This window comes from Anser cygnoides, chromosome 3, assembly GCF_040182565.1.
Source record: "Anser cygnoides isolate HZ-2024a breed goose chromosome 3, Taihu_goose_T2T_genome, whole genome shotgun sequence".
Lineage (NCBI taxonomy): Eukaryota > Metazoa > Chordata > Aves > Anseriformes > Anatidae > Anser > Anser cygnoides.
In genome coordinates, this window is record NC_089875.1 from 45,003,343 (window position 1) to 45,017,563 (window position 14,221).

The 14,221-nt window shown below is 42.2% G+C and overlaps 1 protein-coding gene across 4 annotated transcripts in view; it reads left to right on the forward strand.

Moving 5' to 3' along the window:
* The window catches only part of TRIM67 (tripartite motif containing 67), a 37,501-nt gene that overhangs the window by 8,781 nt on the left and 14,499 nt on the right, over positions 1-14,221 (forward strand). The window contains exons 3-6 of one of the 4 annotated variants that reach the window (XM_066994063.1): positions 1,683-1,805; positions 3,102-3,212; positions 5,268-5,427; positions 11,417-11,574. In XM_066994063.1, coding sequence (XP_066850164.1) covers positions 1,683-1,805; positions 3,102-3,212; positions 5,268-5,427; positions 11,417-11,574 — 552 coding nt within the window. The remainder of the gene's footprint in view (positions 1-1,682; positions 1,806-3,101; positions 3,213-5,267; positions 5,428-11,416; positions 11,575-14,221) is intronic. The other 3 variants (XM_066994064.1, XM_066994065.1, XM_066994066.1) reach the window with 3 other exon arrangements.

Genomic DNA, 14,221 nt, shown 5'->3' on the forward strand with positions numbered 1-14,221 from the left:
GCTTTTGTCTTGCCTGGGGCAGTTTGCAAATTCATAATCTATTCTTCTTTTTCCTGTTTTGCAGATCTGTTGGTTTCTCCTCTTCTTCATTCCCTTCCCCTTTCTGAGGTCACTTTTAAATCTTGTAGTCTTTTCTTTTTAGAAACTGCCTGTTCCTTCCTCATTGCCCCTGTTGCTTTCTTGCTCCTCCTTGTTGTGGTCATTATCCGATTTTCACATTTTCCCATCTGCTGTAACAATTTCATCCTTTCTCACTCGGAAGAGGCATATCGCCAAACACCCTGTTTGATGTGTGAACAGAAAATGAAGAGAAAAAACGATGCACCACAGCCATTTACGGAGCCAGGCTCTGTACACATAACAGTGTGTCAAGAGAAGCTCGACAGAAAGAAGCTTAAGAGTGAGTCAGGTGTGATATAAGCCGAGGAGGGAGAGAGACAAACAGGAGGAGTCTAGAACAAACCTGTGAACAGTAGCGGAGCTGTGTGGTGTCTCTCCCTGCTCCCCTCTCGCTGGCTGGGGCTAGGACAATGAAGAGTGAGCCTGCTTCCCTCAGCCAGAGGAAGGGATGCAGGTGTTGTGCTGCAGGGAAAGGAATACAGTGCTGAAAGATCTGGTCTCAAAAGAATGAAGACAAGACAAATGAACAGAAGAGAACACTATAAACAAAAGAACTGGAGAAAGTAAGGAGTTAGGGGTGTGTGATGGCTTTCCATAGAGATGCTTCTCCTTGAGCATGCTTAAAATAATCTCACTCTTTTTTCTTTTCTTTTTAATGATGTGGGGAACTGGGAAAGAAGCTGATAGGACAGCTGAGCATCTCCTGGAAAGAGGAGCTTGAAACCTTTCTCCTTCTTCTAGCCTCACCAGCAGACAAAGCGAGGGAGAGCCTCCCTTTGATGGGTGTTACAGCACCAGCTCCACAAACAGGGGAAGCCATCCCCTGGACGAGGGTCGGCACAAGACACATTTGTACCATTCACCCAGATTTCTACAGCTGCAGTGGGTGTCAGTGGTAGCAGGGTTTGTGCCTTGTTTATTGTATAGGAGTTTATGCAAGGCTGAGCGATACCCAGGCCTTGTTCAAAGCTCAGCAGGGGTACACATTGTGCACCTCACGTGCTGGCCCCTGCCCAGCAGGGAGTTTTACCACAGCATCAATAAAAGACTGCCAAGTGCTTGCTATTTTTGAAAAAGTACTAGAGGCAATACACAAAATCTCAGGAATAATATTTGTACTTGATTAATTTCTCGGTAATCAGCTTACGGACTGCATCCTGGTCCATAATTCTCTTCTAGTTGTCATAATGTAGAGCTAGTGATTTCAAGGGAGCTATACTGCAATAATTATACAGAGTGGGACAGAACCCTCTTACATATATATGTATATGCATTGGGTATGGTAGGTTTAGATTTTACATTATGTTGTACTACATCTGCTGTCTGAAAAGTGCCAGTAAATCAAGATTTTCATATTAGCCCACTCTGTGGCATAGCATCTCACTGTTTCGTTTTATAGCATGTGGATATTAATGGTACAGCAATAATGAAATCAGAAAGGCAATAGGAATGCTAAAATCTTGAAAAGAAATCTTCTCTGAATGGAAAAACCGGTAAGAATGAACAATAATGTAAGCTATAAAATGGGTTCTTTGATTAATATGTTTCTCAACTTCTTCTAGGAGAATGGGTTGGATTACGAAGCCTGTCTCGTTGCTCAGTGTGATGCCTTGGTCGATGCGTTAACACGACAAAAGGCCAAACTGCTCACAAAAGTTACCAAAGAACGTGAGCACAAACTAAAAGTGAGTGTAACTCTCATCAGCTGTGAATATTCAGCTGAGCGTGGCTGTTGATACCTGGTGTTAACGAACATTTTGTCAAGTTCTGAGCCCTTTACACGGTGACAATGCCTAACGACCCGATCCTGAAGTCCTTCAGCAGGTTCCAGCTTAGCAGTTTAATGGAAATGTGCTTAAACACTTAAAATTAGGCATGTACTTCAGCAGTTTCTTGAGTGAGGCCATCATTCTATGTATCTGATGTTTGGGGGCTCACTTTTGAGAGCTGTTTGTTAGTGTAACCTCTGTGTGATTTGGATTGTGGGTCCTTCCAAATGCAAGAAACCCCTTCTGCCCAAGTAAATCTTTCAAGATTTTGGTTTCTGTTCAAGTCTCTGAAATTCAGGCAGGCCACCACCAGATGTTGATGTGCTACTCGAAAGATATTGAAGAAATGCTGTAAAGGGAAGAAAAGAAAGCTATGGCTGGTTAAACCAAGTGGCAGTCATAAAATAGACAAATTTTTTGAAAAGGGGAACTGCATAAGTGATTTTAAGGTGTTACAGTGCTGGTAACATTAATAGCATCTAAGACAGAAGGAAAAATCAAAGTGAAAAATATAAAGTGAAAAACAATGAATAAAATCTACCTGAAGTAAGCATTCAAAAATCCCCATGCTTAACAAGAACCAACATTTAGGACATGCTTTTAACGGCATAGTTTTATCTTGCTTTTTATTCCCCTTAGCCTGAGGTAACTGTGGAGTTCTGTGACTGAACACAATGCTATTAGGCCTAATTTACAGGAGAATCTAGCCCAAAATCTGGAAAAAATGAGAGGCATTCTTAATCCTAGCAATGCATCTTTAAGCAGAACAGGATCAATGGGGAATTGCGAAGATAATGGTAGAGTATAATCTGCAAGAAGCTGCCCCTGCAGTTATCCTCTGTAATATTTGCCTTTTAAGTCAAAGGTTTTTTGGAAGCTCAATTTTTAGTGAAAGCACGATTGTAAATGTGAATACTGCAAATGCAAAAACATGTTCTGTACTCTTTCTGCCCCAAGCAAACCTGAGCTTTGAGCAATTAATCTGCTCTGAAAATTGAGATTCCCTGTGCACAACATTTCGCCAAACTAATTATCGGTATTTACAATACAGAGCAAGTGAGTGTGGCTGATGGAGATGTGGCAATGGCCATATGGCAGCTAAATTAAGCATAGCTTTAACACACTCATCCGTTTGTTGCCTCTTCTGAAATAATTTTATACATTTCACTGTAAGCTGAGGCAATTACCAGAACTGTACTGATTGTTTTCCAGGTTGTTTGGGACCAGATAAATCACTGTACGCTGAAGCTACGTCAGTCAACAGGGCTTATGGAGTACTGCCTAGAAGTTATCAAAGAAAATGATCCCTCTGGGTTTTTACAGGTATTTTTCTTTCCAGTGTTCTGGGAGAAAAAAATTAAATTGATATGTAAATCTAAAAATGGACTGCTTTGCTAATTAGCACCTTCCACCTCCAAGGCAGGTTCATTTTAACTCCTGTTGATAATGTCTAAAAGGCCAGTTGCAAATAATGTTTCTTAGGTGCAAACTTTTTTTTCTGTACAATTTTAATATCACTAAATCTGATAGTTTTATTCCATCTTCTCTGCAACGGACAACTCACTGGAGGTGCGTGCTAAGGTTTGAAGAGTTTTTAAATGTATAGAGGGCCCCTTAGCATCTGCCTCAGTAACTATTGAGTGAGATTTTATGGCTAGATCTCATGTAAGCCTACAACATGAAGGATTGGCAGGTGTCTCTTCTTTAACATTTGACTTCCTCTGGCTCAGTTCCAGGAGCTGTGCAGCCCAGGTCCCAGGGAGGAAGCAGGAATCTTTCATGGTTACCATTGCCAAGATGAGGGAGGAGATTGGGCAAATCATGAAAGGGTCAATTGATGAAAAAAAACATAACAGTTTTACTATCCAATTAATTACTTGGCCTAATTAATCACATTAACTATTTTCCTTAATTCTTATTATAACGTATTAGCTTTAGTGCCTTATTAATTGCGTAAGAAGAAAGGCACATCAAACAAAATGATTTGTATGTGGCTGTCAGCTGAACAGGGCATGCTGCACACATGAATGCATGAATGTCAGAGGGCTGTCACAGTATCCCTAAAAACAGGATGAAAATTAGCCAACGTAAACCTATTAGCACTCCAGATTGATTGCTACTGTCACGTCTGGTCTCAAACAAGAGTTAGGAATGTGTGGTGTATGTTAATCTCAAAGACTACACAGCATTTTAGCAGGCTGTCAGTTGGATACTACAGAATGAATGCAACCTTTAGGTCTTACACACATGCTTAGATATGTGCTTTCTTTTTGTTTCAGCTTATTTTTCCTATAACCTTTGTGACTTCATTCTTTGCGCTCGCCTTTTACGTAAAAAAGTACTTTTGTTTTTACATTTTCCTGGTTTATTTAACAATGATTTCCAGGTTACCAGCAAACACTGAAGCACTGCATTACTTAGAGCAACTACTCCTGCAGCCAGGATATTGAAACGCAGCCAAGGGATCCAGCACCCCTGTAAGTGACTCCAAGGTTGTAGGAAGGCTGTAAGATGCTTCTCCACTTAAGGCACAGACTGGTTAGGAGCTGTTGGTGCAGGAGACCAGACAAGTGTCTTACAGTAACAGTAGTGAGGAAGAATATCTGAACTCCTGCAATACAGAAAAAATATCTCTGACCTATCCAGAAGAAAATTCTGCTCTCTGTGATTTGCAGGAATCTCACTGGGAAGGATTCCAGGTATCCAAGTGGTGTTGCTGAACTCAAGGACAGTAGAGTTCATTGATTTCCTCAGAGCCAAGATTTTGCTTACAGAGGAGGCCATTGGGATCATCTTAGTGTGACTTTTGGCCTAATTGTCTGTGGGCTGAGCTAGAGCAAAGATTTAAAAATGAAATTCTGTTTTGATGTATTGATAGCAAGTCCATCATATTCTAAGGAAATCTGTCTGACAACTTACTTCCCTCACTGTGAGAAATGCCCACCTTCTTTTCCTTTTGATTTTTTATTCCTTTCAGCAGAATCACTTGTGCTAAATGGAGAGACTCTCTGACATGTAAGCCTCTGTTTGTGCAACTGCTGTTTAAACAGGAGAGCAAACCGATACTGTGCACATCAGAGAACGGAGTTCACAAGTGCATGAGGCTTTCAGAGACATGATATATAACTATCTTAATGGTCTTTACGAATGCAGTTTTTACTTACCTACTCTAAGATGAGATTGTTTTTGAAAGGAGGAGACCAAAGGATACCACATAAATGGAACTCACCCCAGAATTACTGGATCCCATCTCAACTCCCATGCTGTCACATTCCTGGTTTCCTTGTGCTGTATCTCAGAGCCATTCTGTCACTTCTAATGTCTTCCAATGTGCTGCTTCATCTGCAGTTTCATCATAAGCCTGATGCTGTCTTTCAGATTTCAGATGCTTTAATCAAACGCGTTCAGGTATCCCAGGAACAGTGGGTCAAAGGAGCCTTGGAGCCAAAAGTGTCTGCTGAGTTTGACCTGACACTGGATAGTGAACCTTTACTGGAGGCGATTCACCATCTGGATTTTATTCAGATGAAATGTAGGGGTGAGCTTTTGTGATTTTGTTTTTCTGTTTTTCATGCATGTGTTGAAATTGCACTGGGAAGAGGGGGGGACACAGAGGGAGGAAAGAGGAACGACTTGAAATTGCTGGATATTTTAAAGTTTTCAAGCAAATTAAGGTCACTGGGTGTTTCTGAGAAGGGTGTGCTCACCTCACATGCAGTGACCTGGACAGGTTCAGACAGTGATACCATGTGCAGTTGCATATTTGAAAAGATGACTTCTTCAAAGTAGGACTGTCTGTTAGCTTTGGTGATTCAAAAGACATCAGCTGCGTGAAACTTTATGCCATTTTATAGCATTCATAGATTTAACACAGTTAATCAAAATACCAGTTATCTCTATCTTGTCAGGAACAGCTGAAGTAGTAAATAAATATTCCCACACACACACATATGCTTCATAGGGAGAGAACCCCTTTGGCTTATATCTGGAAAGTGCTGCTAACAGTGCTCAGGTTTTAAAATAAAATAAAATTGGGAGGTGGAGAATTACAGGCAGAAACTAGTTCAATGACTGTACTGTTCCTTGATTCCAGTTGTCAGAATGATCCTGAGGGGCACAAATAAATGTAAGAGGAGGTTAAAGACATTATTTAAAAGCAGAAGCTGATAAACAGTAGATGCCATTGGCAAAAAAATATATTAACAAACATGCGCTTGTAATGCACTTGGTGCAGAGCACACAACTGCATCAGGATTAAATAGAGAGATACACAGGCTGGCTAGATGTTAAGCCCATGGAGGTTTCTGTGAATCAGGCCATTTTCTCCACTCAGTGGTGAATCAAGCCTTAGCTATACAAGTGGGCAACAGGCTAGAAGTTGTCAGAAGTTCATGAATGAGTTAAGGATAATCACATAGTGATGTTGGATGTGATTTTTTTTTTTAAACTCCAAATAAGCATAAAGATTTCAGTTCCGTTTATCTGTTCTCTCTGAGCTTAATTCTGAACCTAAGAGGCCCAAGATGGTGTGGGTCATTTGGCAGATAAATCTGTGGAGAAAGAATGGGTAAACAGTTAAAGGCCAAAGTCTGCTCACCAGGAATGGCTTACATCTTGATGGCAACAGGATGTGTTAAAGAAGTTACTGAAAAAAATCATCTACAAACTGCTCTTCTGAAATGCTTACAGCCTGCAAAGCAGTCAAGAAAGAGTAGTGCTGATAAAGCTTCTCTAAATATTCTTGCATTTATCTGTTCAAATCAGTTTATATTTAATGCTGGCCATATTTATTATTAAATACATTTAATAATAATCTTCCACCACTCTCCATCCCTAACATTTAAAGAATTTAGCTAAACTATCCACTTAGATTGCTCATTAACCACAGGTCACTTGAGGTGAGAGCAGCTTAGATATTTAGCTTTTGGATGTTCATCTGGCTTTAAGTGTGAGGACTTAGAGACTAATTGAGCCAGATTCACTGGAGCTTTATGAGAGATAGTGCTGTCAGTTGACAAACCCGTTTAAAGTACTATCACTGTTAAGCTCTGGCACTGAGCTAGACACAGCCAGAGATGCAGAGGACAGGGCAGGACTGCTTCTGCTTAAGCCTGTGGAGAGCTTACAGACCAGCTTGGGCACTGCTCCCCAGCGGCACCCTGATAATTAGTCTTTGGGAAGAGCTTTTCCTTGGGCTGTCTTGGCTTTGACCAGGGAGTACCTGCTGCAAATCTCGTCAGGTTGGTCAGTACTGATGGCTGGTGGATGTTGAGACCTGGCCTGGCTGTAGAAATGGTGCAAACAGGGGTGGAAATGCCATTTATCCTGGTCACCGTTACTGCAGATGCATAAGGGACTGCATTATTTCCCCTGGCACCAGTGTGTGCCCAAGCAATGCATGCCACCAACTGGTCCTGAGCCAACATTCGTAGGTACTGAGCATAGTTTAGTATATGTAGTATATTTTTCAATTTATGACTGCAAATCTGTTTGTATTTGAACTGCTCACTGTCTGACACGTTGGCATTTTTGTTTCTGAAATTTGCCTCTGTGGACATATTTACCTCTGTGGACATCAGCCAGCTTTGCATTATCTTCTCGTGCGTAGTGGTCTTGCATCTCAACATACAGGTACTACAGAGTAAACAACCCAGCATTTTGGTAGTGAGCACCCAGACCCATGAGGATTACCGCTTTGCAGACTGAGAGAGGGAGCTGTTGTTGGTTCTGTTTTGCTATTTGTAGCAAAATCACACTCAGGGCTTGTATACTTCTGAGTCGCCAATTCCACACACAAAAAATCTGTCTCTTCACATCCGCTCCTCTTTCTCGAATCTTACCTGCCCCAGCACACCAACGAGTCATCAATCTTTGCCAAATGTTTGGTGTTGAGGGGAGTGTTACTAACTCACTGTATGGATCGATCTGACAAGAGTAGATGCACTAAAGACATCAGAGACCATCTGTAAAGGGATTTTTGGGGGAGCCTAAGAGAACAGGGCCAACGTAGCTTTTCCAGCTGCGTGCTGTTTCTTTGCAAAGACATTGCGATGTAAGGTCTGTAATATTGTTATCGATGCTTAATGCATGACTGAATTTCTAAATTTTTTTTCAAACTCTGGCCTCATTCAACCTCAGTGAGCTTGCATGGGTCATTTAGAGTGAAAGCTTGCTTGTAAGTAAACATTGATTCACTGTGTTAGACAAAGGAGAATGAAAATGAGAACAAATCACATTAGATTTGCTCTGATGACTTGTTCATGTACCTTACTGGTGGATTCTGCGTAAGCCTGTATCTAAGGCCAATCTCAGTGAATAAAGATCAGGGAGTGTTGTTTTCTTTTCTTTTTACAGAAAGAAAAAGCAATTCAGTACCAAATTAAATGTGCAGGGAGCAGAAATGTGATAGATGCAGAAGTGATGCTTAAGCAGTTGTATTGACCAAAGTGTCTCACTGATTGTTCTTTGGTAAGAGTCCCGCAGTCCCCTGTCGTGCTGACCTGCTGAGATGCATGCACAGCTCTAGTATTTGCTGGTATGCTGAGCTTCCCCAAATCTCCTTCCTCTCTGTGTTTTCTTCTCTTTATTGCTTTTTCTGCGTGCCTTGGCATGAAATTCCTGTCTTCTTCAATGACTAGCTCATTGTGTACAATGCGTTTTCTCAGTTCAAGCTATGGACACAGGCAAATAACACGTTTGAGGTTTGCTTAGTTCAAACAGCTGGAATTGCCATGCAGTCTTGGTTTGTTGTAAAATGTAGACCAGGTACAAAACAGGAAAGAGTATAGCTACTTGCCACTTTTCTGTACCACCTCTGAACAGTCACTTATATACTCCTTGTCAGAAGTGACTCCCCTCTTCTACATACCAGTCCCTGAGGATTCCCCAGACACGTCTCCTGCAGCAAAGTCTTTCTTCTTCTCAGCCAAGAGATACACAGCCCTGATAATGAAACAGGAACTGTTTGATAGTAGGCTTTATCCCTGGGTCAGTCTGTTCTGCATCGTGAATGCAGGTCTTTGCCTGTGGTCTTTCCTTCTCTCTTGATAACACCGTTTGTAGTGCTCTTGCTACAGCAGTGACTCAGGGATTTACGTGGCCGAGATGCAGTTCTGGAGGATGTTAAAGGTTTCATACTTCTGAGGGTCCCATTCTCCCACTGCATTTACTCATTTAAAAAGTTAATCTGAGAGGGTAGAGGGCACCCATGTACAACTTGCTTTGTCAAGATGACAAATAACAAGCAAAATCTTAGAACAGCCTTACTCTACCCTAAGAGAAGATCAGCTTTTGAGATGCATTGAGTAATGTGTTTCTGAAACTGCTGAGTTGATGTTAGACATCAGTATCACATTTTTTAGCTAAGCATGACCTGTGTGTAGCACTTCTACAATAGCAGGGACATTATTCAAACTCACTAATAGGTCTTGCTGTGACAATGCAGTATTATTTCTCCCTTTATATTTTCATTCTTTTCCTTCAAAAACGCTCTAGAGGACTTTTAAGTTGAACAAGAAGTGGGACAGCACTGTTATTTAACATCAGAATCTTCTTTTTTTTTTTCCTGACAGCCTATATTTGTCTTTTCTTAGTGCTGTCCCATGGCTCTTCACTATGAAGTGCATCCCCGTGTCCCACTTATTCACCTCCTTCCGTACTTTCTTAAGACTTTTACAGCAAGAGTTCACCCTCTTTCCTCCCAAAGGGAGTCCGAGATCAAGATAAATCTCTGACCATCTGTGTCCAGCTGCTGCAGGAAGGAGGCAGGAGGGCGAGTGCAGCAAGCATAATCCAGCAAGGCTGGACACCTGCCTGGGGGGAGCTTCTTAGCCTGTCCTGGACCACTGTGCGGCTGTGCAGCACAGGGATTTGGGCAGTTTGTTGAGTGGTGTGGGAGTGTTGTCTATTTTGCACTTAGTAAGCTTTGTGAATGAGGTTTTCATGTAGTTTTGCCAGAGGGAGTCTCAGAAGTAGGGGGGAACCCAGCAAATGCTTCCTGAGAGAGTTAGCAGGCTAGCCAAAGTGGCGGGAGTGGGAATGGTGGCTGATACAGCCCTATCTTCTCCCAGGTTCATCAATCCCCGAAAATACACATGCTAACAAATACAAACAAAACCCTAAACTAAAAATGGTTTGTTTAAAATTCTCTTTACCTCTGAATTCCTTGCTGTCAGTTTTCTGGCTCCTGTAATGCCACATTTCTGTAACTTTTCCAGACACAGTGCCTTCTAGAGAAAAGTCTGAACTTTTTGTGTGGGGGAAAAAAACAAGTAGGTCTTTATTTATGATACCCTCTGAATCAGCCTTAAATATCAAGGAAAAGCAACAAGGGTTTCTATTTTGTTTTGTTTTCAGAAAATCCTTCAAGAGCTAGTTTGTTAAGCTCCTGTGTTACAGACCACACTCATTCTGCAGGGCTACTAACCACCTGGGTTTGCTGCAGTGATGGTAATGCCAGCGGGAAGCCAGGGTAGCGCCTGCATTGTTCATCACAAGTGGGGTGTTGACTTGTGTGTCGCTTCCAACGTAGGGGTGAAGCCTTAGCCTCCTGACGCAGTAGGGGGCATTTTCCCCCTATTTTCCCACAGACTGGTGGCTGCACGAAACATGAGCAGTCGTTTTTATGCTGAGAGGTTAAATAGGACGAAAGGAACAGCTCAAGGGCTTAGCTCTCTCACAGGCAGAAGGAGGAAAATAAACTAGAGGCTCAAAGTGAAGTACATAAAAGAAGAGCAAATTGACATTGTTAAGAGCTCAGTCAATGAATGCTCAGAGCACTCAGCTCCCTGCAAGACACCGTGCAGCTCTGCAGAAATGATCCTAACGCTGAAATTAAGCCTTGGGCAGAAGATGAGGCAGGGCCTGTGCGCAACGTATATCCCACTTATCCTGTGTAATTTCAGTCGTGCACAAGACACGTGCCAGATCTCTCCAGGAGATTGAAATTTCACTTAATTTCCAGCTAAGGGCGAACAGGGAGAGTTTAGCAGTGCATGGTAGAGAAGGTGTTGTGGAGGCCTCTTTTCCCACAGAGGCACGGCTGAATGTTGTACTGTTTACTTTTATTTTTAAGATGCTGTTCTGGTCAACAGTCTCTTAGTGTGTTTTTTTCCTGGGCAAGTCAGTAAAAAAGCGTGTCTGTAGATGACTTCACGGCTCTAATTTTCAAAAGGACAGAGCCGCAAGTAGTCTCCTGTGACGCAGAAGCTCCTTTTGCTACCTGAGCTGAGGGATTTAGATAAACGTTGCAATTGGAACAATTTCCAAATATGTTTTAATTTACATATTTCAGCCAAATGGTTTGTCTAGCCAAGTAAAAACATTTCATTATATCATTTTTACCGGCTTTTGTTTCAAGGGCCATCTTTGGGGTTTGCACTAAGATGATCTTTAAACCCTTCCAACCCACACCCTTCTGATTCCCCGCTGCCACTCCCTCCCCACGAGGGGAGGGAAGCAAGCGGCTGTGGTCCTGCTCCCAGCACAGACTGAGGGGGTAGGGCAGAGCTACACTAATCTGTACTCAGTTCCTGTTACAGTGCCACCCGTCCCATTACTGCAGCTGGAGAAGTGTTGCACCAGAAACAACAGTGTGACATTGGCCTGGAGGATGCCACCTTTGAGCCACAACCCGGTGGAGGGTTATATCTTGGAACTTGATGATGGAGATGGTGGCCAATTCCGAGTGAGAATTTCATTCAGCATTTATTTGTGTTTCTTTGTATATAAGTTTCCTCAGGATTTGAATTTGTGTCTGTCTGAGGGTGGGGAGAGGGAGCAGGGAAGGTATGGTTTGTCAAAGCATCCCTGCTTTCATTTCATGGATGTAGAAAGCTCTGGATGCGGTTTCTACTCCTTAGAAGGAGCCCCAGCTTGGGTAGGAACTTGGTTAAAGCTCTTCCTGGGCAGCTGGCAAAGAGGCCTTGCTGAGGTGAAAGGTGGAATTTCAAGTCACTAGTGTATCTGTTGTGTGTCCTCCCTGGAGAATACCCCCACAGAAAATCTCATACCAACCTACAGGGGCTGAAAGTGCTTCGTGCCATGGAGCAAGGATTTCTTTGAAGCCCCTACTCTTGTCTGTCCATATTGTCTCCCCTTCCAATAGATGAAAATTCTTGGTCCAGAAATGCATTTTTTTTTTCCTAGTGTTCAGATTTAAAATAGGATCCTGCATAAAAATACAGGATTTCTATTTTTTTTTTTTTCTCTGAGAGTGGATGATATGAGGCTGAGGGAAGTGTTCCTCAGACACACTGCGGTGGCCTCACTAAGTATGGGAGGACATCCCGAGTGCCATCCTCCCAGACCTCCGGGGTGATTCCACAACTGCTCGCTCATGCCTGTGGATGCGGGATGCTTCCATACTCTTGTCCCTTGTCCCCTCCCTCCACATCCGAATAAATAAACCACAGAAATAACTCAATCAGCTTTCTATCAGCCACGTCATGCTGGAAGCAGTGGTCTGTCTACCACGGACAGGATTGCTGCTGCTGTTCATGCTTCTGTTACTTCAGGACCAGGATAGGCCGATGTGTTCCCTAGGGGCTAGTGCCTTGAAATCATTACTACAGAGCACATCGGCTGTCTTCACAAGTGGGAAATCGTGCCTAAAACATGTGATGAGATTTCTTTGGGAGCTGTAAACTGGCTTCCCACCAGAAACCTGAAGGGTAGTAAAGCTGAAAATGGCCTGGAGCTGGCCCACTTAAGGAACTTCTTCCCCGTACCAAACTGCTACTTCCACAGCCAGCAAAGGCACCTGGTTTGGATGCCCCTCATTAGAAAAAACAGCAATGTTGGCAGGGTGTTTTGGAGAGGGCACAGTGTTTCTGGAACTTCTTAATTCCTTGGTCCGAGTATCATTTGTGAAAAGGTACCTTTGAGAATGACTGGCTGGAAGCTGCTGACGGAGTTAATGTTAGTAGGTGAGAGTGGTATCAGTGCGTGATGAATGAAGTGCGGGGGATGAGTTGTGACACATTCCAGTGTCTTGGATAAACCATTTCAAGTGTTATTTACATCCAAATAAATAGCTGTGAATAGACAAGATTTTAGGGTGTCCATATCCAGGGTGCGAATGAGCCTTGGTCCATTTTTGTGTGGGGTTTTGTAACTGGCAAAGGCTTTAGGACTGCCAGTGCTGCCAGGTCAGGATTTTGGATTGAAAGGATACAATGTAATCTCAGTCTTTCAAGCTCAAGGGTCACAGTTTCTAAGTGAAACACTTTGTTTGCAGTGGTAGGAACATCCTCAATTTTACCCACAGAAAGGTAAAATGCAGGCTTCCCAGAAATCCCATTTCAATAAGAGTTTGACCATTTTCCTGAAGGATTATATATTTGAGAGCAGTGATACTGACTGCACTTCACCAATTCTTGATGAGTAGGTTTTAAGAATGTTTTTTGTTTCCCTTCGTAGTGGAAAGCATCAGTCTGAATAGACACAAGCAGTGGTAAGACTATGGTAAAACAACTAAAAATAGATGGATTAGAAAATGTGAGAGTTGTCCTACAAATACAACGTTTTGCACAGGTAGCATATTTTATAATACACAGACGAAAAACTGTTCTGTTAAAACTCTTTCTCTGCATGAAAGTTCATAGGCAAGCTCAGGACTTAAGAGATTTTGTTATTGTAGCAGCCACAATGATAAGCAAGGTGGACAAACACATGCCCTGCTGCGTACTTAAGTAATCCCTTTCTTATTCATTACATACTCCATTCACTTCAGGTTCCTATCAGAGCTTTAATCATCAGGACTACTTCTAGGCATATACTTAAGTGCCTTAACTGAACTGAGGGCTGAGTGCTCTGCTTACTCACAGCCATAAGCTGTTTACAGCCTTTGCTACCACAGATCTGTGGATTTCACAGAATAAGAGAAATCAGAGGTGAGAAAGCTTTGGAACTGTGGCTTTCAGCCTGCTGCTGAAACAGGATTATTTCCTTTTCTATCATTTTCTATTGCTGTATTCAGTTTTCCAATAAACATGAGGTTTCTAGGCTTCTTTCAGTTCATCACAAACTATCATCTGACTGATCCTGTTAATTATTTTGCCTAGCTTTTCCTTCTCCTGAAATATTTTACCTTATGCAAGTGCTTGCTCTTTAATAAATCTTTGCAGACTTTTATTATGTCTCTGCTGTCTAGTTGCTGTTTCATCAGGTGATGCATGTGATCCTAATCTTCAGGAGACTGGATTCTTCTGTCTCTGTCTTAGCAGGTTTCAAAATTATGTATTAATGCAGGCATGAGACAGCCTTTCCAACAGAATTAAACTGTGCTTACTTGTTTTTTATTCCTCCTTTCCCCCTTTTTATGGTCCTATATA